The 26,292-nt window shown below is 49.0% G+C and overlaps 1 protein-coding gene across 1 annotated transcript in view; it reads right to left on the minus strand.

Moving 5' to 3' along the window:
- TEX10 (testis expressed 10) overlaps nt 1-26,292 on the minus strand; it is a 926,719-nt gene that overhangs the window by 771,684 nt on the left and 128,743 nt on the right. Inside the window, exon 2 of the mRNA XM_069620605.1 lies at nt 1,112-1,809. Coding sequence (XP_069476706.1) covers nt 1,112-1,809 — 698 coding nt within the window. The remainder of the gene's footprint in view (nt 1-1,111; nt 1,810-26,292) is intronic.

Below are 26,292 nucleotides of genomic sequence, written 5' to 3' on the forward strand. Positions count from 1 at the left end.
TTTTGATTCCTCTGCCAATTACAAGGCTGCTTTGTGGAAAATGCTTCTCAAGTGGGCTAACAGAGCATGGCGCCTCTGCAGGTGTATTCAGTGTGCAGTACCTTGCGATTCTTCATTACTTACACGGTTAGGAAGACTCTTGTGGGATGGAGGCATGCAGTTCAGGCCTGCCCATTCCACAATAGAGATGTGAGTATTGCCCCTTTTTCGCTCATTTCCTGGCATCAGAGACCTGCTTATGTGGCGAAAGAACGTTTATTAATCCGTTTATTAACCCATATCAATTAGGGCAGATTTGTTGTACTATATCGTAGAAAGCAGGTACTCTGTGTCAAAATAGTTAAATGCTGTGGTAATAGTTTGGCTATCACTCTATCATGAACTGGTCACAGGCCTCCTCAATGAACAGACAAAGCTGATTTGCTAACTTTGTAAGACATTCACGTCAAACATTGGTCGATCACCATTAGCTTTCTAAACCTATGGAGAAAGCCTCTGGCAATGCTTGTAGTCTTAATTTCTGTGTGGCCTTACTAGCATCTCATTTCATAGAACTCATTGTGATACTATACATTCTTGTTTGAGATACTGCACACAGAGTCAGGTAACAGTAAACATAATTAGCTTGTTAAGGAGAGCAAGTAGCATTGATGAACCCTGAACAAGTTTCAGTTGAAGAATGTCACATAGGGGACCCAACTTGACCCTCGCATTTCAACTTCAGGTGAAACACTAGAATATGCTTTTTGGTCCACTCCTTTTTAAGTCGCCTACTGTTTTTCAGCTCCCCCATCTCTAATACCTTGGCCACCTTTTCTAATAGTTGCCTGCTGGGACTTTGAATCTGTCCACTTTCTGTATGAGCATAACAATTAGCCAAAAAACAATTGCAGGTTCCACCAAAGCAGACAGGAAGTTATCCATGTGACAAAACGCGAACTCAACAAGTGCAGTTTATTGAGTGAAAATCCTTTTATGCAACCATTCTGAGCTTAGATCAGATTTTTGATTCTATTAATTATTGCAAGAACAATGAAATTAAAATGTACAGTGGCTATAATAGCAATTCAATATGTTAAACCTGCAACAAGTTCTACATTAATATTCTTACCTGAGACTGAATGGTGCCATCTGAGGGCCACCACCTTCATATAGTTCGATGTGCTGCTGACCACTAGCATGTTCTGCCCAAGTGATGTCATGGGAGTGGTCAGCAAGGTCTTTTTCGCCGAAATGTCGTTCACCTTCTTCCGACTTATTTGAAGCATTGTCTGATAAAGCCTGGAGGAGTTTTTTCAGTCTGATTAACACATTTAGGCTCCATTGTTGGGAAGTAAGCGTACGATTAGGGTTGACAGAGAGTGTCCAGGCCGATGATTTGACTCCACCTTTAACTCCCTTGGACACCTGATGGTGAGATATGAGCTCTACAAAGTTTTTCAGCAACATGTTGCTGCGACCTGCAAGAAGTGATGGATACTCTTCCAATAAAATATCAAATACTAACAACGAATCTTCCTGAATTCCTTCGATGATGTGAGTCATGGCACTGGAAAGATGAGCGCTTACCAAAGGGAAAAATGGAGACATTTGCTTCAGTGGTATTTTGGGAGACACCGATCTTAGCAGAGAAACTGTTGCTCCCCTTACTGTAGGGTCCTTATCTGTAAACATTGCAGCCACTTCGCTCACAATACTGGAAATATGTGCATCAATCATTGCAGGATGCATAGACAGCAGGTCTCGAAGCCCCAAGAGGGCTCCTTGTTTTACACCTGCATTATAGTGGTGCATTTGTGAAAGCAGCTCCTGAAAAGACAAACGGCAAGATCACTACAAATTGGTTCAGTTCCCTGTATTTTTAGTAGTCATGGTTCAAATTAATTCATACTCTACCAAAATTCAGATATCTAGAATTGAAAGAACAAGCATTTCAGAAAAAGACACTTGAGAAGGGAAATTGTAGCACAAACTAGAAATACATGCAACCTGCTTTGTAGGTAAACTGTATGCCACTAAATGCATTCAGCCAGCCTGTCATTAGGTGTTGCACCCAAGGGCCCTATGGGGGTTCAGTTTTCATCTCCTTTCATTCCCCAACTTTGTATGACCCCTGGCGCACGCCTACAAAACTCTCCAGCCCCTTTACAGAACTTGTTACAATACATAATCTGGTCCAGAATTTCACATTACACTCCCAATGCATTGCAATCCATATAGTCTTACTTCTTAGACTCACTAGAGGTCAGCAACATTTGTTTCACTAGGTGTTTTGGACTTCAGGTCCCATGTTCCTTGGCCAGCATATGGTGAAGGATCATAGGCGTTATAGTAAAGAAAAAAATCATCTGGTGAGCTGCAGGTTGCAGATAACTTGGTGGTGCAGTCTTGATGAACATTACCTAGGTGACTATTGTGGGGCACATTTTAATAAACAAACACTGGTTGCATTATAATACTGTGCTGCTAATACAAACTGCCATGTTTAACACGTGTTTTATTGCTATTGTGAGGTGAGCCTTATGTTCTGTTGCGCATGTCTTACCTTCGACAGCGTCATCGCCTAGTGTGTAGCAGCAATCACCTCCACAACTCTCGCCTCTGATAGGTCTCCCTTTTAGCATAAGTAAGCGTGTTTTAGGCTGCTGCTTTTCTAGACAAGGCGGCTTTAGAAGACAGAAGTGAACATATAGTGAGCGTGCTTGCCTACCCAACCGTGTGAAAACTGTAGCGGTAGCTTACCTTGCATGAATTACTCCATTGTATATTTTCCGAGCCACATTGTACTGTGCAGAATGTGAGAAAGCAGCCATTGCTTTACACTCGTATGGTGGGACAATGTCCTTCTTGACACATTGTTTCTTTAAGCGAAATTGTCAAGTTTACGCTTGCCTCTCAACTGAAAAATAAAAACCCTCACCTTGAGGAGATTGGGGTGTTGCAGCGAGTTTGGTACCGCCGTTTTGTTGCTGTCCTGTGGCTTTGCTACTGCTAATAAAACATTTCACTAATCCATCGGAATACTCTGTATTTTTCCATGACAATTGGTGCCTTGAAACGGATTGCCGCTGCCCTGCGGCCAAACTCAAGGGTCGCCGGATGTGACTCCCAGGGATCCCGTTGGACATAGACAAGACTATTTCGTCGGCAGGGAGAATTGGCCTGCGGATTACGGGGCGTACACAGAGCAGATGCAGAAGGAGAGGGTTGTTGAAAGCAGGCAATTGCCGTGTTGTGCGTCATGTCCTGTGTAAGGTTGTCTCAAATGGGTTGGGGAAATGTTTGTCTCCAATAAGAAGAATTTGAAGTCTGACATCAGAAATCAGTCTGTTGTCCTAGGACATAGGAGGGAAAGTACCCGGCCTTCAAATGGTGTGCACCCGGCCTTCAAATGGTGTGAATTGATCAGGAAAACTGTAAGCAGTTGACCGCCGCACCGCATCCATGTTCCCTGCAGACTGAAGATGACATAAGACCGTTATGTTAGTCAGAGTAGAGTAGAACAACAACAGGGACTGCAATGAGAGAACCTTCTGTGAATGCAAAGCAAAAATACAGGATGAGAGCCCTGTGATTGTCCTGTCAAACCCCACTCTCCGGCCCCCATTATTGAACGTGAGATATTGCGGGATGCTCATTTCGAGAAAATGGGAAAACCCATGCCCGTTTAAAGGTCGTCAGGAGACCCTTGGAAATAATACTGCCCGAGGTCAGAGAGTTGTCCAGGCAGACCAGGACGGGGAGGCGAGCGCCTTGACAGGAAGCCGGCAGCCGAGCAGCACTAGCACCACACGGAACGTAAATATTGACCCAGTCCGATGGCGACTGTGGGTGTGATGGAGGGTATTGAGTATTGTTTAGTATTGCCGAGTATTGATGAAGTATTGATTAGTCTCGTTATAGTGAGCAGGGCACATTCGGTCTTAGAGTTAAAAAGGTTCTGGTGAATAACCTAGACTATTGACTCGTGGGCTTGGATGACAAAGGTTATGTAAATAAGGTATTCCTGCGGGTTGGGCGTTTTAGCTTGGGTCATAGCTGGTATGCCCAAGAGTCTGCAAACACCTAGTGTCCCTCTGGTCTACTTGGGAGTTTGTCCCAACACTCACTTCAACAGGAGTGCCTTGGTCTTTTTCACGTTGGTTCAGAACCCAGATATTGTGCCATATTCCGCCAAAGTTGGAAAAAGGGCCGGGATGGACTCAGTTGGTTGGTTAGATAAACCATTATATCGTCTGTGAATAATGCCAGGTTGTACTCGTGCCCATATTTGACCAGGCCCCTTTTCTGGGCATTGGCTCGGATAGCCTGAGCAAGCGGTTCCAGAACCAGGCCGAACAAAAGGGGTGACAGGGGGTAGCCTTGACGAGTGCATAGTGTCAAAAGAAAAGTCGCTGAAGGGATACTGTTGACCACCACTTCAGCTTTGGCGCCTTGATATAGCGCTTAAATACTGGTTATCCATTGTGGACCCAACCCGGCTCAATGCATGACTGCTCGGAGAAAAGGCCATTCCACCCTGTCTAATGCCTTTTCTGCATCAATGGATAACAGGGTTGGACAGTCATCATGGTCATTTATAAAGGCTATGAGATCTAAGGTTTTGCGAATATGGTCCGCTCCCTGCCTGTCCCTTACATATCCATCCTGGTCTGGGTGTACCAAGTGGGGTAGAACTTGGGAAAGGCGGCCTGCCAAGATACTTGCATAGATCTTAGCGTCTACATTTATAAGTGATATAGGGCAATATGAAGTGCATTCTGTGCCATCTTTTTCCCCCTTTTTTCGGAATGACTATTATTCGAGATTCAGTCAACGATGGCAGGGGTTGGCTGTTGTCTAAGATTTTATTAAAGAGCTTAGTTAAAAAAGGGGCGAGGGAGTTACAAAAGGCAGGCGTGAACCCGTCCTGTCCCAGAGCCAAGCCCGCTTTGAGATTTGATATGGCACTCTGGACTTGGTTGTTATCAGGGCATTAAGTAATGTTAAGGTGTCGGCAGTTAATGGGCTGCAGGGGTGGTTTGATAGTTATCGTACAATATCCTCTTCCGAACCCCCACCATCCACAGAGTATTGGGAAGTATAGAAGCGGGTGAAGCGTTCAGTGATCAACAGGATTAATCGTTCCTGCCGCCCCCATTTTCAGCCTTAACTTTACATACAGGCGTGTCCACTCCTTTTTCCGTAATCGTGTTGCCAACATGGTGTGGTCCTTGTCACCTCTCTCATAACATTTTTGCTTCAGAAACCCAGGCTGGGTCAGCTCTTGGTTGTGCCATATGTCACATACTTCTTTGCGTAGCGCTCGAATGCTGTTCAGGGGTGGTTTGAGCTTGAAGCAACTGTTCCTTCTGTTTGATTTCCTTTTTTAGTGCCAATTACTTAAGCAACCTGAATCTATTCCTGAACGCTCCTTCCGCTATCAAGACACCCCGGACAGTGTCTTTAGCCGTTTCCCATACTGTGTTTAAGCGCCTGTACCGTTGATCGAGAAGTAACTTCTCATCTCCTCGCTAAGGGTGCTTCCAAAGATCTCACCTTTGTAGAGATTATCATTGCAGATCCTCCTGCGATCCTTCTTCAGAGGGGGGCCTAGGTGGAGTTCTAATAGGTACAGCTTGTGATCCGACCATCCCACTACCTCTATGGCAGCATCAAGTATTGCATAATGAGTTGCTGCATCCACTAGAAAAGAATCAAGTCGCGAATATGTTAAGTGTTGTGGCGAGTAAAAAGTGAAAGCCATTGTTGCGGGTGCATTTCGTATCGTCAGGTAATTTGCTCTTATCAAATCGGGGAATTTTTCCCAGCTCAGACTCTGTGGAGGCTTTGGGGGGGCAGGTGGGGGTCGCTCCCTGCCTCATGGAGTCCCAGTCCATAGTGGGGTCTGATAACGTTAAAGTAGCCTCCACATATCAACTGGCCGGTCCTCCAGGTGTCTAAAAAGGAAAAGAGATCCCTAGGATTTCCTATATATAATGCCCACCCCACCTTTCTTGTGTTGACCTGAGTGCCCCTCCCAGTTCCTTCCCATCCACCCTAAATTCTTCACCCTTTTTGAATGTTGTTTTGTGTACAAACAATATATCTACTCTGGAGAGTTTAAATTCCCTCATCAGCATTAAACGCTTGTGCGGCGAGTTAAGGCTTAAACTTTCTATCTGTACATCAGCCCGTGTTCGCACCCCTGCCCCCCAGTGTGTGCTGCTGATGCCATCCTCTATGCCCAGATGTGAATTTCCCCGCACCCCCCGCAACGAAATGAAGTGCCATCTTTGACACTTCTACTCCTGATTGAGACGCCCTTTACAAAAGAAGGGCCACACTCAGGAGCCCCTCACAGAGCGATAACTGAAAATTCTACATTTTTACTGAATGATCGGAGCTCACCATTGCTAAAAATTAAACTTCTCCGAACAAACATCGCTTCTCAAGGACAGAGGATAGAAGCTAACTTTGTTAGGTTACTTTTTCGCTTGTTCGTGCCCCTCCTAGAACCCCCTTTCACCTTCTGGGCTTATCGTGCGTACAAACCCTTTATTCCAAATGTGTTCAACCTCCGCCCAATCCTTGTGGGGTATTAAAGCGGTGGAACTTTCTGATGCCCTGTGCACAGCGCCTGCTTGGCACATAGGACTTAACTCAGTCTATGGGGCCCTGCGGTTTGCGTGACCCATCCCGAGCCATTTCCTGCATTCCTGATTGCAGGATTTCCAGGGCGCCCCCTTCTTCCTCCATTGAAGTTATGCGGTATTCCTCCACACGGTGTTCAAAGTTTAATCAAAACGGGAACGCCCCCCAACCTATACCGCACTCTTTGCTCTTGCAGCCAAGTTTGTTAGCGGACGGCATTCTTTTCATTTGATAAGCGTGGTCGCCAACAAGTCCTGAAATATTTTTGTGCTTGATTTACTGTCTGAAGTAGTGGCACTTAGCGAGGACAGATCTTGGATTTTTTGCTGGGCCCCCTACCCTGTGAATTCTGTCAAACTCTAGGTTTGTGGACTGTGGGGCGTCAAAAAGCTAGTTGATCCAAGTTTTCACACGGTTCTCCAGGAACGACACAGTCTCACCTTGCTTTTCACTTAAGCCCATGATGCGAATGTTCGATCGCTGCTCCGGTTTCCAAGTCTCCAATTTTCAGTGCAAGGTCTCTTTCTTTGCTCTGGGTCCTGGAGGCGGGCCTCTGTTTTCATCACTGAGGTCTGCGGACAACTGGTTGTTTTCTAAAGCTTCTATCTTGTCTTCTACATTGACCATTCCTACTTGCAGGTTAGTGACCTTTATGGTAAGGCTGGGTTTAATTGAGCGTATTTCCTAACAGCATTCGTATGTCTGCCTTGGTTGAACTGTCCTGGCCTGCACCCGGGATGTCTGGTAGGGGTGCCACCTGCTCCAACTCCATCTCAGTCGACTTTCGGCGGAAGCTATGTAGTCTAAGTTCTGTGAGTGTGTCCAAGTTGGGGGCTGGCGCACACGTTGGTATCTTGCCCCTGGGCTAATAGTCGCTGGTATCCTGCAGGTCAACACGCGTTTTTTTGGGTAGATTAGAGGTCTGTCCGGGTTTACCCTCAATTTGCCCTGTGCTGCAGTGCCGTTCGTAATTCTCAGGTTCCCCCTTAGTGCGCCATTTGTTTAAAAGTTGTTCCGCTGACTGGTTAGGTCTCCAACAAGCCTAGCAAACTCTGCAGAGGACCGGTTCCTCAGGACCGGACAGACAATTAATGCAGAGTCAGAGTGCTAAGGCTCTTTGCAGCTGCCATGTTCTGTGGAACTCAAGCCTGTTGCTGTCTGGCCGCGGTCCATGGCTTGAAGTCTGGGCCCGCTCAGGCCTTCTTTTATGGCGGATGCAGGGGCTATTGTGCGTTTTTGGGGGTGGGAGGTTTCACCCACCCGGGCCATCTATATTACAGCGCGGCTTTGGGTTGAGCGTCATGCTGCACAATGGGGCTGCTCCTGCAGGGTCTGCTTCCTTGTTAGTGGTCTGTGGGTCCGCCTTACCGATACTATGTTTTCTTTCTCCACGGGCGGTCCACTGACCTGCTGGGGATTCCGCTTGCCGCACTATGACTCAGGCCAGACTGCTTCCTTCACTTTTGAATGGCGACGGCCATTAGCTCCTCCTCATCACAGGCTGCATTCGTCGGGTGGTATGGTTCAGAATAAGCTTTCCTTCGGTCCCAACGTGCTCTAGTTCCTCAGGTGCACTTGATCATGGTATTCAACACTTTGCTCTGACCATTCTTCTGTTTGTCTGCGCTTGGCGATGGAGGAGACTATGGCTCAGGCAGCCATTACATCTGCACCCTCTGGTTGTCTCCCACCACACAGATTTTTTACTCTAAAAACACATATCTCAAATTAAACCTGCCTCAAACTATAGAGTGATGAACACTCAATAAGCCAATGGTTCAATGACTCAAGGCCTTCTTGGTTGTTACAAAGGTTGTATACAAATTGGTCGTTTTACAACTGTTCGAACAATTGACCGAATTGTGAAGGTCAATTGTAACATATGTGGGGGGAAACCCCCCCACCCAACGTCAAACTAATATATATATATATGGCCCCACCTTTATAAACGTCCCCAATAAATTGAACCTAAACCTCATAAATCATGCCTAGATTATGGATTTGGAAATTTGTAAACATATCCTAGCATGCACTTGTGTTACCTGTGGTGTAATGCTATGTCAGAATACAATGTATACTTTGCTAGCCCATCCTGATCTTTACACCATTCTACCAGTTTCAAATCTTTTTAAACCCTCTTGGATTTTATAATCACGTTTCTCTATCAAATTCAATATTTCGAAGGATTCAGTCACATTCTTCTGCAAACTAGACCAGTGGCCTATATAGCTTATGACCCAGTGTTTTCTTTAGTTCTTCAAAAGGGAAGCCGGAGGTGGATCAAAAGATCTTCCGAAAAAGTCCCAACTTCGCTGCATACATCATAGACTCCCAAGAAAGCAGCCCAAACTCCTGCCAAACAACCACATATGGAATAGACATCGGGAGACCCAGAAGCTTTTTCCAAAATATACCCTTGGTTCTTTATAGAACTATAATCCAACTTGATTAATTGCAAGCCATATATAATTGTTGGCTTTACTTTGCCTGCATTGAACCGGATGACAGGCATTAGTGAAAATGTGCTCGATCTTCCTCGACTGGGCAATAAGAGCAGCCAATTCTGTTTTTATTCTAGTGTTAATTCTGTTTTTATTCTAGTGTTAATGGACCAATTCCTAACTTTATTGTAAATTGAAAAATCTGCTCTCGAGTTATTCCGACCTTGGTCCCCGAGATATACCAGTCAGTATGATTTCTGATTCTTCTACCAGAGAATACAAGTATTGCAGTTTTCTTTAAATTTAAAATGAATTTATTCTGGGCCAGATATTTGTTCAATGCGTTGATGGATTGTTGGAGGCCTACATATGTTTTGTCAAACAATACTATCATTTGCGAATAGTAAAGCTAGAATCATGGTAAGGCCAATTTTAGGAGGAAATTAATGGCAAGCTAAAATCTGTTCTACCAGGTGTGAAAACGTATACATTAAAAAAACAGGGAGCAAGCAGCCCTCCCCGTCAGGGCACTAACAGAAGCACCTAATTTCTCCTTCGCGTCCAATCTTATTTGAAATGATGAGCAAGTGTGTAGCTGCACTTGCAAATTGAACAACCCCCTCAGGATTCGCCAGTTGTGCAATTTGTTCCAAAGGTGGCTTCACTCCACTGTATCAAAAGCACTGGCCAAATCTACACTATCCATATGTAGAGGTGGGGAGGTTCTCTATGTGGCCGGATGTTTCTGAAACTGAATTATTAGGCCATTTAGTGTAATCCCAGAATGAGCCCAAAAGCCTGATGGAATTTTGACAGCTTGTTAATGGAGGATTCCCAAGAGACCAAGTCCTGCAGTTAAAGGCCTGCAAACATTTTAGAAGTTGAGCTAGGAGCTCCCTGGGTCCTTAAATGTTGCCCTTATTGAAAAATAGGGGCCTCAGAAGATGCTCTCCATGAGTCTGGAATGAACCTAGAGTCGCAATAGAAGAATAAGTTACTTACCCCTGGTAACGTTCTTTCGACTGGATGTTCTACCCACGTATTCCTCATCTTTGATATCTTCAATATCCAGCTTCAGAAGCTTTGCAAAATCGGCAGAGGGTGCTGTGTGTCAATGCAGTCGACTCTATGTCCCTCGAGGGCCTCCGTCTCGAGGATTATGTCATCGAAGGCATATATAGCATGCAGAGGGCCTGTTGGCTTCAGTTCTGTTTTTTCATGTCCTTTTCAAGTAGAACTACCCGCTTCAACGTAGATTTGACCAGACTAGGCTCTGAAGGGGCCAAAGCTGCAGTAACATGGGAAATTCTAGAGACGGGTAGGTTGGGAGGGGCGATGAGGACTACATGGGATGAACATCCAGTCAAAAAAACGTTACAAGGGGTAAGTAATTTGTTCTTTGAATGGATTACATATTTCTCATCTTTGATAGACTCCCAAAGCAGTGTTTGTTTTGGTGGAGGGAGTAAAAATGTTGCCATCAATGGTTTCCATGAACGAAATGGAGGACAACTTTCCCAAAGCTTCCATCCTGACTTAAGGAAGAATCAAGGCAGTAATGCTTAGTAAAAGTGAGTATTGTAGACCAAGTAGCTGCCTCACAAATGTTTTTAATAGGAACACCTCTTTGCAGAGCAAGAGTAGCCATGCCCCTAGTGGAGTGGGCTCTCAAGCCTTCTGGGGGATCATTGCCAGCTAGCCTGTATCATTTGGAAATAGCTAGAATAATCCATCTGGAGAAGGTCTGTTTTAGTTTCGTTTTTATTTTTGTTACAGCCTGTCTCAATCTATGACCAGTGTAACCCATTAACAGTTGGTGATCCAGACGAGGTTTTGACAAGCTCAGAGCCCTTTGTGGATTGAGCCTGTGCAACCTCTCCTCCTTGTCAGGATGAGATGAAGGGCAGAAAGTGGTTAACACAATCTTTTGTCCTAAGTGAATGTCTGAAATGACCTCAGGTAGGAATGAAGGCTTGACCCCGAGGACGACCTTGTCCTTATGAAATACTTCAAATACTGAGGTTTAGAGGATAGTGCCTGCAACTCACTCACTCTATGGGCTGATGTTAGGGCCACCAACAAGACGGTCTTGAATGTTAGTAGCCTTAAAGGACATGAATGGAGTGGTTCAAATGGTGCACACTTAAGACATTTTAACACCAGCTTAAGGTCCCTAACGGGAACCTGAAAGGGAGATGGAGGGAACACATTAGTGAGTCCCTTCAGAAATTGTATCACCAAAGGTATCTTAAAGTATGATGTTTCCTCAGATGAGTGCTTGAAAATTGAAAGCGCCACCAAATAACCTTTAATGGTCCTAACCTGGAGCCCCAGATTGGTCAAGTACAGCAGAAAGGACAACACCTCCAGTGTTTTTCAAAGCAAACGGTCCACAATCTTGTCCCTGCATCAGCTGCAGAATATGTTCTAGCGACAGCGGTACAAAGACTTCATTGCTGGCCTTCTGGCTGAAAGCAAAATCTCCATGATGTCCTCCGGGAGGTCCCAATCATTGTACCTCAGCCTCTCAGAAACTATGCGTGAAAGCTGAGTGTCTTGACCTCTGGATGGAGAACCCGACCCTTGTCTCGTGAGAGAAGGTCCTCTCTTTGTGGAAGACTTATTAGAAGGCAGATGGACATGTCCAGAAAATCTGGGTACCACATCTTCCTGGCCCAATCCAGGGCAATTAGGATCATGGATTTCCCCGAACTGTCTCAACCTCCTGATCACGTGAGGAATGATGGTAACTGGAGGAAACCGGTACAGGATTGGAAACTCCCAATCCACCACGAACGAGTCTCCTAAAGCTTCTCTTGGGGGAAATTCCATGGTGCAGTACAGATCACACTGGTTGACACTGGTTGCAAACTGATCCACCTGAGGGGTTGCCCAAAAGGTGAAGATCTCTTCAAGACTTCCGGAGCTAGTTCCCATTCGTGGGAGACTGCACTGCCTGCTCAGAGCATCCGCTGCCGTGTTCTCCGGCTAGGTGAGCTGCCAACAGAGATTCCTTCTTGTATTGCCCAGAACCAGAGCTGCATTGCCTCTCTGCACAGTGGTAGTGAACCTACGCCGCCTCTCTTGTTGAGGTAGTACATGGCCACTGTGTTTTCGGTCATTATCAAGACATTCTTTTCTCGTACAGAGGGAAGAAGTCTTCAGCACTAGTCCAATTGCTCTCAGCTCCAAAAGATTGATGTGTAGTTCAGACTCCAATGGAGACCAACGACCGCTGATTGTCAGATAGTTGGCATGGGCTCCACCCCAAACCCCGCAAGTAACGCGTCCGTCACTACTGTTATCTGAAGCCTTGGTTGCCAAAAAGGCCCTCCCTTCAGAATATTGTCCTTGCAGGCCCACCATAGGAGATCCTGTGCGACCCTGCTTGGAACCTGAAGTAGGTCTGACATGTTGCCCGAGAACTGAGACCATTGTGTCCTGAGAGCCCACTGAAGGGATCTCATTCACAGGGGTGCCTCTGGCACCAGTAAAATGCAGGATGCCATGATGCCGAGCAACCTCAAAAAGTCAAAGGCCGGGAAACGCTGGGCACTCTGCAATTTGGTGATCATCTGCAGAATGTCTTGAGCCCTCACTTCGGGTGGCGAGCTCTTTCCCAGGGATGTATCCAGTACAGCCCAGATGCTGGCGCTTTTGAGATGGTATCATATGGGACTTCTTGTAATTGAGGGAGAAGCCCAGTCTGTGGGGAGAGTGGTAGGTGACATTGAGATGATCTAGGATTTGTTCGGGAGAACGCACCCAGGTCAGCCAATCATCCAGGTAGAGGTAGACGTGAATCCCCCCTCTCCTTGAGACTTACTACGACCACTGCCATCAGTTTGGTTAATACCCTCGGGCTGAGATCAGCCTGAACAGCAGAACTCGCTAACGGCAAGCCTCAGGTACTTTCTGTGCTTAAGATGGATTGGCACACGGAAATAAGCATCCTGAAGGTCCAATGACACCATCCAATCCAGGAGCTGTAGGGCCTGAAGGATCTGAAGTGTGACCATCTTGAACTTGTCCTTCCTGAGGAACTTGTTCAGGTATCTCAAGTGGGTCTCAGTCCTCCGTCCTTCTAGGGGACTAGGAAATATGGAGAACACCATCCTTTGTTCCTCTCTGCTTGAGGTACTGACTATATAGCACCTCTCTCTAGCAGGGTCAAAATTTCCTAACAGGAAACGTATCTGGAACCCTCAAAGAATGGCTCCCCGGTGGATGGTTCCGAGGTCTCTGAATGAAGGGGAGGCAGTAGCCTTGGACTACGGTTGTAGGGCCGAAGTATCAGAAGTAATGTCTCGCCATTCGTTCAGATGCTGAGACAGCCTGCCGCCCACAGGAGTGTCGTGACTTAAGACCTCAGAGAGGTTTTTAGGCAGCTGGAGCAGTGGCTGCTGGTAAAGATGCAGCTGCTTCGGCGGGCTTTGCACCCCTCCTTCGTCCACCACATGGGAATTTTCTTTGTCCTCTTTGACCAGCCATTCCTCTCGCTTTTGCAACTGAGAAGTAGTAGAAAAAGGATCGACCCCTCCAAAATGTTCCACTGGAATGAAAAGGCTGAGGCGGTCTAATAGCGGCACCCAAAGACTTGGCTGCCGCCTTCAAGGTCTGCAGCTTCTCAAGGCTTTCGTCAGCCTTGCTGCCAAAAAGATGAGACCTATTAAAAGGCATGTTAAGAAGTCTAGACTGCACGTCCTTTGCAGATCCAGACTTCCTTAAACACGCAAATCTGCAAATTAGGTGCTTGCCATCATAGCTCTGCTGACGCTGTCAGCAGAATCCAAACCCAACTGAAGAGACTTGCATATGGCCAAGAAATTGTCTCTTTCCTCCCCTTCTGGAATATGCTCAGCCGCCATAGAAATGCAGTCCCATAGAGTGTTCATGAACTTTGCCAAGGCACATGTGGAGTTGGCTGATGTAAGAGCCATGCTCCCAGCAGAAAATACTTTTCCTGACCAGGCATCTACCCTTTTATCATCCTGATCTGGTGGGATGGTCGGATAAGCTGCCTGTTTAATGGTAGCGGTTGCTGCTTGCACCACCAATCTTTCTGGGGTACGGTGTTTCGGCAAGTAACTGGGGTCATATACTTGGACGGGATTTCCTTGTCAGGTTCTTATTTACTGCCAGACTTGCCTCCGGTGCTTCCCAATTGGCACTTACTCTCTTTTAAAGAGCAATATGAAAAGGTAAGCTAGGATCCCTTTGAGGACCTTTGTCCAGGATATGTGTAAGGTGATCCTGTTCGAAATGCGAGGGCAGGTCTGCTCCACCCTCGGTAATCCACTACATTGATCATCAACTGCCTGTTAGAGGCATCTACATGCTCATCTGACTCAGGCTTTCCAAATTCCAATTCCGGTGAAGTGACTACTCCACTGACTGACTGTACATTTTCCTGTAGGTCTTTCAATCTGGATTGCTCGGATATGAAATTATCAGGGACATTTGGTGTGCCATACTGCAAACCAAAGGGCGCATCATTATCAGATGGCACACTGGCCTCATAAATAGAAGTCAAAGATTTAAAGAAATCCTTCCTTGGTAAAGGAGTAAAGGTTTTCTGCATCTCAGTAAAGGCTTTGAAGCTTTCGAGACAGATGCCTGTGGAGCCGTCGATGTCTTCAATGGAGACGTTTTCGATGTCGATGGCACCGGAGGCTTCGATGACGCAGCTGGCGTTGAAGCCGGCACAGCTGGCGTCGACGACCTCAGCCCGTCTTTCGACTTATGGCTGGAAAGATCCCTCAATGATTTTTCATCATGTCGGGGTATCGACAGCTCTTGATGGGAATCTGGCCTTCGTACCGGGCTTGAGGGCGTGCAGCATTTGGCTTGAGTCCTTTCCTTACCAAGTTCAGAAGGCGCGGTAGGAGCATGGCTTGCCTGCTTCGAGGGTTTCTGGCTCTCGAATATCTATTTCTTGCCTGAATTACTCCCATTTAGTTGGGGTGGAGGTCTTAGTGGGTGAGATCCGTCCTCTCAGGGGAGGAGTCGGTCAAGGACGTTGAAGTAGGCGATTTTTGATGCCTCTTCTTCGACATCGATGAGGAGTGGTGGGAGCCAATCCGTCACCTGAACCGTTTTGCCTTTTTTTGTCGAGGAGAGTCACATCTCGCTTTGTCAGAAGGCTTTTTCAACGGGGTAGTCGACTGGGATTTCTTAAGGAATCTACCTACTGCCAATTTCCCCTTCCGCTCCTTCAGAGCTTTTCCAGTCATCGATTGACACTTTGAACAGACTGAGGTCTTGTGATCCACCCCAAGACACTACAAGCATACTTGATGCGAATCAGTCAGCGACATCGTGGCATCGCAGTCTTCGACACTTTTTAAACCCAGTCTTCTAAACCCCGGTCTTCAGGGTAGTCCGTGTCGAAGACAAAGACATTTTGGATATTTCTCAAGTACATTTTTGAAGCGCACCGTAGTTCTCGAAGCAGAAGCTTACTCGGAAAAACAAAGCCAACGGGAGCTGCGTGTGCTAAATATGCCTTCCAGGACATCATCCTCGAGATGGAGGCCCTCGGGGGACATCAAATCGACTGTATTGACGCACAGCACCTCTGCTGAAAAAAAAAAAATCCAAAAGCAACTGAAGCTGGATATTGAAGATAACAAAGATGAGGAATACATCGGAGGACACAATCCATTAGAATGAAACATTACAAATGATCTTAGACGTGGGGCGCTGCTGAGCAGCCACAAGATGGCCGTCTACTACTGATCCTCTGTTGGGGCTGCCCGACACATCCGTGAGACTGCCCGTTATAGGACCCTGCTGCCTCTATAAACACAGGCGCCATCCTGAGAGTGCCCCGTGCGTCTGCTGATTGAATTTGGGGGCAATCGATGAGGGCTAACCGCAAATATACGGCAGACTGTATGGGGAGAATTGCAGCTGAAGCCCAAGGGGAGTACGCTGCGGTGACACAGAGAGCAACCCGGCGCGAACACACCCAATCTGGTGGATGAAGGGGCTGACTGCTGCCGAAACCGGCGGAGGCGGTGGCACAAGGCAGGCGAGATCGAACACAGCTTTTAGCGGAGGGAGCAGTGGCAGTAAGCCGCTAGGCAGGGCACTGAGCCCTGCTCACTGGAACCTGGAGTGGGAGACCGGGGAGTGGAGCGAGTCTCGCAGAAGGCAGATGGCAATTGGTTGAGGACTGCTACGCTTGTTGACTGGCACTCCCCCCCCCCTCAATCCCCCGACTTCTGCGAGTACTGCTGCACTGCCTGCTGTAAACAGACCATGCACAGCCTCTAAAGGCTGGATCCACATACTCAAATATGCTGAAGGCACGGCTACCGACGCGGATAGATCCTGGTGGACCTAGCCAGCCTGCCTGCCTGCCTGAAGGAAGGAACACCTGGGGCCAAGCTGAGCAGGAAGGAGCTGTCACCACACTCGGCTGCAACAAGACTAGAGTGAGCTAAGCAGCCAACTCTTAGATTACGCCTGGGCTGAGAGGGGGCGCTGGTGGCGCGATCTGCGAAGGTGCTTCGTGTGGGGCAACTGACAGCTGGCGAGTAGCACCCCTGTGCCTGGTCCGTCTACCTTAAGGCGATACCCTGTCCAGGTGGTGCCCTGTATGAGGAAAGATACGTAAAGTGGAACACTGGGGGGCACCAGCAGCAAACCCCGGCTGAGAAGAGGTAAAAAGGGGATTACCATTGTGAAAGGGTTGGGCCATACAAACTGGGGTGAGCTCTCTCAGTGTAACCTGTGTGGCCACGGCAGACTTCCATAGAGACCCCACGCCACCAGTGTGGTATCTCCGGACATGTGGTCAAACAGCCATTCCCAGCACGAGGAAATTGGTGCGGCTGGTTCCCTGCACTCACCATGACGAAAGAGAATCAGAAAAAACTGTGTGGCCTGGATGCATTTGTGCACCAGACCACTAGGCCCGGGTGGACCCACCCCCAGACATTGAGGAGCCAACTGGGAGTGTGGAGCAGGACGCACCAAATCTCAAACAGATCCTGGAGAGCATGCAGGTTTTGTTTGCCACGACAGTCAAGCTAGACAGCATTACAATGCATATTAGCACCCTTAATGGCAAAATGGAGCAAGTATGCACAAGAGCTACTGAAGCAGAGATCCCGCATCGGGGTGGCGGGAGATTATATCTGGACCCTCATGAGCCAGGTGGCAGGTATGGCCAGAGATTTGAAGAAAGCTCTACTCAAATGTGACTACCTGGAATCTAGGTCTAGGAGGAACAACGTCTGCATAGTGGGGCTCCTGAGGTTTTTTCGGTCGTGGCCCTATGGAAGAGGCATTGGAAGAATTGCTGGGGAACCACACCTTCATGTCAATGTTTGTGGTTGAGAGGGCACACAGAATGCTGCCACTGACACCTAAACGGGGGGCTACCCCCAGACCTGTCATCATGCGGCTCCTGAACTGCCACGACCAAGACACTATACTGCGGGTGGCAAGGGAAAAAGGCCCTTTGAGGTTTAAGGGCACCACAATCCACATTTACCTAGACTTTTCCACCACTGTACAATTAGTGCGCAGATCCTTTTTGGAAGCTAAGTAGCTGCTCTGGGAAAGAGCAGTTCCGTATGCAATGCCATTCCCGGCACAGCTGCAAATACAACATGGGGAAAATACCCTTTTCTTTACGGTACCTGGAGAAGCTGTGGCTTTCATTGAAGCCAACATACCTGCCCGCCCCCCGCACAATGCTCACATGGAATCGTAAATGACTGCTTCGTCCAGTCGTGAATGGACCTAGCTGATGCAACCGAAACTGGTCTACATACTCCCTACGAGGTACCTGGACAGGGACACAACTTTGTGCACCAATGTGGAACAGGCAAACATGCTCATTGTACATGCATCCTTAATACGGGTGGGTGGGATAGTGACAGGGAGGTTTGCACTGACCCTAATTGGGGGGGCGATGAGGGAGGGGGGGGGGGTTGGGGAACTGTTGGGTTGAAAAGGTTTAAAACATGTTTTGGCAAGCATGCAATGCAGATCATAAGTGTTAATATCTTGACTACTTGGTTGCAACATGGCAAATATAGGAGTAGTGGTACAATACAACCCACCCTAAGCCTATATGGGGACCATTAAAATACTAAGCTGAAATGTGAGGGGGCTCAATAATCATTCCAAGGCACGGAAGCTAGCATCCTATGTCGCCCGACATGGGGTCCAGGTTCTGTTCTTGCAAGAAACGCATGCTTGTGGAAGCAGGAACATTACCTATGCCAGGAGCTGGAGGACCAATAGCTTCCACACAGATTACTCGACACAATCCAGGGGAGTGCTAACCCTGATACACAAGGGGTAATAATACCTACACTCACAAATAGAACCGGAGGGTCGCTATGCAACAGTGCATTGTAAGCTGATGGGTAAGGAGGTGCTCTTAGTGAATTCCTATGGACCCCTTATACACAGGTTTGGCAGAGGTTCTCACGACCTACCCATTCACGCCAATTATCTGGTGGCGGGAGGGGGGGCGGTGGAGGGGGGGGGAAGACATGAACACCTTCATGAATCTAGACCTTGATCGTACCGGGAAAGCACCTAGGGCGCTGTCGACGGTGGCCCGATATATTCTGCAACGAATGACAGACCTTAATTTGTGCGATATATGGCGTATCTTGCACCCGGCTGCCCAGCATTATACCCATTATTCATCTGTGCATGCCATGTCTTCCAGGATAGACCTCTTTTTAATCTTGGACTGTCTGGTAGGTGATTGCAGACATACTCCCCCAGCACGTACTCCAATCAATCACTAATAGTACTCTCCTTAAACGGGGACGTGGGGGCATTCAGGAGCAGCATGGGGGACGATATCTGTGCTTTCTTCCAAACAAATGATGCTGCAGTGTCGCAAAGCACACTTTGGCAGACGTTTAAGGTGTACATATAGGGGGCATGGCCATGTCTAGGAAATTCGGCGTGCTCAAAACCATCCGCAGGGTCATAGCCAATAGTTAGAGTACACTCAAAGCCTTGCACACAATATGCGACGATGGCCACCCAGGCCACTTTGGCTGACATAAAAACCCAGCTTGAGGAGTTAAGCGGCACACAGACAGCGAGGTCAAATACTTAACCAAACCCACCTCGGTTAGGAAGTATGGAGAGGGGGAGCGGACGGGCAGGCTGCTGACCAATGCGGTCCGGGCGGAAAGGGGGCTGGATTACATAGTAGGAGTTTGGGATGAGTCCTAACAGATGCTGTACTCAGACCAAGGCGTTAATGTCGTCTTTTTTGCAGTTCTACGAATCACTGTATAGAGCACTAGAAGGGAAGACGACAAGGGTCTACAGACCCTGTTGGATTCCATTCCGATGTCGCTTCTCTCAGATAGTGCCAAAGAGCAGATAGTAGTGGGGAACTTGCCGAGAAATAAATCCCCAGGCCCGGACAGGTTGACCGCTAAATTTTATATGGAATACAAGACACTTCTGCCCCATACCTGTTGAGAGTATGGGAGTAATCGCTGCGGACGGGGTGCCTGCTGGACACACTCGGTGTCAGGTTACAGGGAGTTGTAAGGGGGAGCCAAGGCTTAGTGAGAGGCCCAGGGCACAGAGGAACCAGACACAAAACAAAACAAACCCAAAAGGAACAACCTCCAGCCTTACAGGAGGCTTCTCTGTCCCTTTTGCAGGCAGAAGGCTCGCCGGACCACAACTCCCAGCAGCCTCCGGGCCAGGAACTACTTTTCCACTCCCAGGTTGGGAGGGGCTCCCGCATGCGCGCAGAACGAAAGCACGGGGCTTGTGCTTAAGCTCCCGACCGGAACAGACGCATCCAGCAGAGCTCCTGCCGACGGGGATTACGCGAGTGGCCACGCCCCAAGGAACCAGCATTCCAGCCCCTCGCTCACAACAGATAAGTGCGGCCAAACCATTGCGAACGAGCGACTACTCCCTACATGGGAATCAGAAGCGCAGCAGCGGGGGAGAGCGCAAAACAAGCAGAGGAGCATTGGAACATCCAGTTCGTTGAGGGACTCGCGCAGGGGGCACCGCCCAGCCATATTACGTCCCCTGCAAGGGACAAAAGCTAAGTGCTAATCAGCGCTCCCCCGCATATAACTAGCCTGAATTTTGGCTACCAAGACCCATTACCATTGACGTGTGCAGCGTTTGTTATTGACATGTTTTCGGCCACGTGCGGCGAACTTTGGCAGCACGAAGAGCATTTCTGACCACAGCCACGTGCGGCAAACTTTGGCAGCACGTAGTGCTTGATATAGGCCACGTGCGGCAAAACTTTGGCGGCACGATGGATCTAGTTCCTTTTAAGCCACGTGCGGCGAACTTGAGCCACATGTTCTGAAACACACGCTGTTGTTGGGAACTAAGAGCTTTGAGAGCGTGTAACGTGCATGTGCCAGCACTGTATGTGTGTGGAAGGTATTATGCCTATGTGAGTTAACACAGGTCACTAATACTAAAACTCTCTTGCAGCATTGGAACTGCTCCGAACTCCGGACCTGAGAGTGCGCAGGCAGGAGGCAGGCCAGCACTCAACCACAGAGCTAAGTGCCTTTTGCATCAAAGGTTATTGTAAAACACTGTGTATGTGTTGGGGCGATAGTGCATATGTTACTGTTGTTTTTTCCTATATGTCCCTTTGCCTGTCCACTTCCCCTCTCCTAACCCTCACTCCGGTTACCCTCAGTTCGAGACCCATCCAACCAACGAGATCCTAACCCTCTTTCCCTGCTGGGGTCTCGGCGGCCTGTGTAAGCTCGTCTTGCAGGTGCTCAGACCGCAGTGGGGGTAATTGGTTCGCGCCACTCCTGCACCTGGACTTTGGAGCCGTGACACTCGGGGAGGCTACAATTATAGTACTATTGAAACCCGGTAAACCCAAGGAGGAATGCGGCTCTTATAGGCTGCCATCTCATAAACGTGGATACTAAAATACATGCTAAAGTAATTGCGAATAGGCTGTTACCCCTGATGCCGGCACTGATACATCCTGATCAGGCTGGGTTTGTCCCAGGTAGATCCACATCTTTGAACCTCAGGCGGCTATTTAATGTCATGTGTCCCGGGAGGATAGCTCAGGAGCAACGTGCTCACCTTGGAAGCAAGACGACGCAGAGCAACACGAGTTTGATCCCCGGGTCCGTGCTTAGAAACCACTGGGTATTAAGCGCGTTATAAATGACCTATCATATCATGTCTTGTATAGCACCCACGGCACAAGCCGTGGCGGTTGCTTAAGATGCCCAGAAAGAATTTGGTATGGTGTTCTGGTCGCTCCCGTTTCAGGTGCTATGCAAGTGTAATCGGGGCGAACACCTTATTCACTGTTTCAAGCTGCCCTACACTTCCCTGAAAGCCACTGTCCGGGTTAATGGGTTACATTCTAGTCTGCTTAAATTGGGCAGAGGGATGCGCCAATGCTGCCCACTGTCGCCAATACTTTTGCTCTGGCAATTGAGCCAATGGCAGACCGGATACTGCATTGCCAAGGGAACCGGGGGGGATTCAAAGAGCAGGCCAACCCGAGATCATCTCATTAAACGCAGAGGGTGTGCTTTTGTATATCAGGGACCTCACATTAACTTCAAGCCCATTATGGAAGATGTCATCAGGGTAGGTCAATACTAAGGATTTGCTGTGAACTACGAGAAGTGGGAGGCGTCCCCCCTAACCAATAGTACACCTCGCCCTCCAGGGGCTTTCCCCTTACAATGGTCACCTGACCGATTCAAGTACCTAGGTGTTATTATTTCCAAGGACAGATACACGTTGAAGACAGACCATTTTGTGTCTGGTGCAAGGTATACACATGCGAAAATGGAGCTATGGTCCAAACTGCCGATGTCACTAGCTGGGCAACTGGCGCTGATCAAAATATTGCTCAAACTACAGTACACGTTTGTCAACCTGCCAATGTGGCTGGGGAAACAGCACTTCAGAGACCTACACAGGGACATGGCTAGCTTCTGATGGCATTCTCGGGCAGTCTGGAAGGGATAGGAGGACATGGCAAGACCTTATGCCCAAAGGGGTTGGGGCGGCACCATCACACATGGAAATATATTGGTTGGCTGCCAAGGTGCAGTTTGCCACTTATTCGTACGGCACAGACGGGCTCCCACCACATGCGAAGCTGGAGTGGGCATCGGTAGGGAATGTAGACATGAAAACCAGATATCAGACACTAATTATACAGACGACTGTCCTTATGACCCTGTCCAGACAACACTAATCGCCTGGAGAGCCATTTCCGAGAACACTGCAGGGTGCAGGCCGTACTAACATTGGCTACCACTTGGGAAGTTCCCAGGCCTTTCCCCCACGTGGGACACTACATTGAGGGAAAACCAGGCAAACTGGGCTAAGATGGGCCACCAGGTAATAGGGGGCTTGTTCCCAGAGGGCCATTTTTTGACACTGCATACCTGGCGAGCTGAGCATGGGCGTACACCCATGGAACTACTGCAGTATTACAGACTACGAGCTGCTGTGCAAACAAGGTGGGAATGTTACCCAATGGAAGCCCCCCCGAGATTGCGCTGGTCCCCCTAATATCCAATTCATATGTCTGGCCCAGGATACTCCCTGCCCTATACAAGGGAATTATAAGTGGGGCCCCAGTGATAGTAGACAAAGCCCGAGGGAGGTTGGTGGTGGAACTTGGGATGGAGGAGACTCTGGTACGCTGGAAATCCATGTGTATGTTTACAGAGGGCGTATCCATGGATAGGATACTGAAGCTAATCCAGTATAAAATATTGCATATGTTGCACTTTACCCCGCACAAACTGGGGAAACTGTATGCAGAGCATGACGGGTGCTGCCCGTGATGTGGTACTGGAGATGCTGTGTATATTCACCCTCCGCGGAGTGTGCTCCACTCACCCATAAAAAATATAGATGAATCTCTATATTATGCCGAATATGTGTGGTACGCTCAATATTGGTAAAAACGATTGCCTTCCTTAGTTGTCAAGAATGTTCCTTTGCTGGGGGGCGCTGTTGAGCAGCCGACAAAATGGCTGCCTAGCCTTTCAGCTCCGTGTGCCACTGCTGCGAATCTGGCTCCATCTGCGGTTTGCTGTTCTCCCCCGATCTGAGACCCAGCTCCTGCCCTGCTGATACCCGGAGCCACCTACCTGCGAAATTTGGCCCTGATTCGGACCTTTTGACTCTGGGTTTGGCCGCAGGCTCTGCCCTCCGCGCTGGGCCGCTCTGGGCCCTCGCACTTCCGACGAGCCGGGTGTGTGGCGGCGCTGAGGTGCCCCTGCCATTGCTGGCGGCTCCGCGGCTCGCTTGCCTGTCTGGCCCTCTATCTGGACCGCCGCGGCCGGCTGCCCTGGGCTGATGCGAGGGGGCTGACTGTGTGACCCACGCCGGCGGAGCTGATGCGACGTGGGGTACCGCCGCCTGCTGCCTGGATCTCCCTGCCCACTGCCTTGCGCTCGTGCGGTGCCTCTGCCTCGCCTCGCTCTGCGCCGCGGCCGCTGGAGCGCTGCGGCCCACCTGGAGGACACCGCCCGGCATCCCGGAGGCCTCGCCGGACGCCGCTGGAGCTGGGTCATCGGCCGCGTGTGACGGCCGCGGGGGCCCTGCGTGGTCTCGCTGGGACTCCGCCATCCTGTTCCTGCGCACAGCCGGGCGGCTGTTCATGAGGTGAGGAGTTGCAATTCCCTGGCCCGACCCGGCTGCTTCCTCTCCAGGACTGGACCCCGCGGCGCGGCGTGTGCCCATTACACCTCCCGAGACCCACGGGAGCCAACTACCCCGGCTCGAGGTGACCCTTCCCTGATAGCTCTGCCCGCCGCCAAGACAGCGGCCCTCCACCACGTCCCTGTGACCACACTAGTCTTACCACGGCACTCGGGCTCTCGGACTCCGCACCACACGATGGCCAGTAGGTCCAGAAACACCAGCAAGACCGGGGCCATGGACAAATTCGCAAAAGCCACCCCGAGGTCTGAATCGCCCCATGCATCATGCGCCCAGGACGAACCACCACCCCCTGCGGAAGGGCCCCCTGCAGACCTGACGATCATGATGGAATCAATGGCTAGAAATTTTGCAGCCTTTCATGAAAAACTGGACGACATTAATGCAAATGTGGCGTCTCTAAGGGCTAAACTAGATCAACAGGGGATGCGAATCACCGAAACCGAACACAGGATCAGCTCTAATGAGGACAATATAGTCACACTGCAGAGTACGGTATCTACCCTTGTCGCAGACATGAAGTCGGTAAAGGCCAAATGCGATGACCTCGAATCCAGATCTCGTAGGAACAACATACGCATTATTGGTGTCCCCGAAAATGCACTGAAGGGCCGACTTGAACTGGCTGTTGAGATCCTCTTGAAGGAACTTTTAGACAATCCTGATTTGTCCCCCTTCTTCACAGTCGAAAGGGCTCATAGAGCACTGGCTCCGCGCCCCAAGCCTGGGGACTTCCCGAGGCCCATTATTGCGAAAATTCTGAGCTTCAGAGACCGTGACCAGATCCTCCGTCTTGCACGTGAAAAAGGCGAGCTCAGATTGGACTCACAAGTGATTCGTATTTTCCCTGACTTCTCGATCGGAGTTCAGCAGGAGCGTCGCCAATTCATTGGCGTTAAAAAGCTGCTCAGGGAGAGAAGTGTTCCTTATTCCATCCTATTTCCTGCGCGGCTAAAGTTCACATTTAACAATAAACTTTACTTCTGCACCGTGCCCTCGGAAGCGGTGAAATTCATAGAAGCACATATTCCCCCTCTTCCGCCCGCTGACTTGATGGGGAATGTCTAGATTTTGCTTGTGGCTTGCCCTTGTTGATCAGCTTCTGGTCGGGCGCTTTTGGATGGTTCCACTGCACATTAGCCTTTTCCACAACTATTCTGCTGTTTAGTTCGTGTTTTTCACATGTTATGGGCTACACTCGCTGCACCTACTCTCTCAAATAGGCTCCTGTAAATTAATATGCTGCTGAACTACTCATCCTGCCCATGTTGACTTCCTATTATTGCTGAGTGGCATGCTTCTTGGAGTCGCACGCAGGCTCGACGCGGCCACTTATAGCTGCAGCATCCTACATTACCAAACCGCACACACTGCTTGTTTTCTCTCGAATTCCTTTGGTTCCAAGCATGCTGGCACACGGCAATGGCGTACCCCACTGCGATTGCACTGTTTTTCATAACTTTGTTTTGGGTTAGCCCCTGTTGGGCTTTTGCACAGGTTGGATCATGTTGGGGTCGACCCGACTGTGCACTGGTTGGGATGGGTTGGGTTTACACTGCTAAACTTGGGTTGGTGGTGAGGGTGGGGGGAGGGAACGGGGTGTTATTCACAAAAGGCACACGAGGTTGCATGAGGCGCGCACTAAAAGGCCACGACTGCAAGATTGATTCCGAACTTTGGAGAACTCACTACTGTTGGGTCCGTGATGTCCATTGAGAATATATGTCATGTAATGGAATACTCGTCACCGCAATGTCAACCGTCATAATGTCATGGAATGTCCGGGGGTTAAGTAACCATACTAAGGCCCGTAAAATAATGGCCTATGCCAACAGACATGGGTGCAGAGTAATGTTCCTACAGGAGACCCACTCCGATGGCCACATCTCTAGATCCATGGCTCCGACCTGGGGGCCGGCAAGATTCTTCACCTCCTATTCCACTCAATCCAGGGGGTTCTAACTATGATTCATAAGTCCATTAAGTTTACACTACACAAAAGTTACATTGACCCTGAGGGACGGTATGTAATACTGCACTGCACTCTAGTTAACAGAGAATATTTACTTGTCAACACCTATTGCCCCAATGTGGACTCTCCTGGATTTTTCGATTCTATTGCCTCCATTCTGTTGGGATATGTGGGCACACTGATCCTCTGGGGTGGAGATTTGAATCTTATTCTGGATACGGTCCTGGACAGAACTGGTGCTGCCCCCCGTCCCCTGTCCAGTGCCGCACGCAGACTGCACTCCCACACTAAGAACCTTGACATCTGTGACGCCTGGAGATTGCTACACCCCCTATCTAGGGACTACACCTACTACTCATCAGTGCATGATAGCTCCTCCAGGATAGACCTATTTCTTGTGTCAAAGGGAATCATGGGTGGAGTGGTGGACTCCCAGATCCTACCCCGCACACTGTCTGATCATTCCCCTATTACACTCTCGGTGCGGCTGGGTGTGCCTGCCCCGACATTTAGCACCTGGCGTTTCAAATCGGATGCCCT

This window comes from Ambystoma mexicanum, chromosome 5q (genome assembly GCF_040938575.1).
Source record: "Ambystoma mexicanum isolate Mex_15411 chromosome 5q, UKY_AmexF1_1, whole genome shotgun sequence".
Taxonomy (NCBI): Eukaryota; Metazoa; Chordata; class Amphibia; order Caudata; family Ambystomatidae; genus Ambystoma; species Ambystoma mexicanum.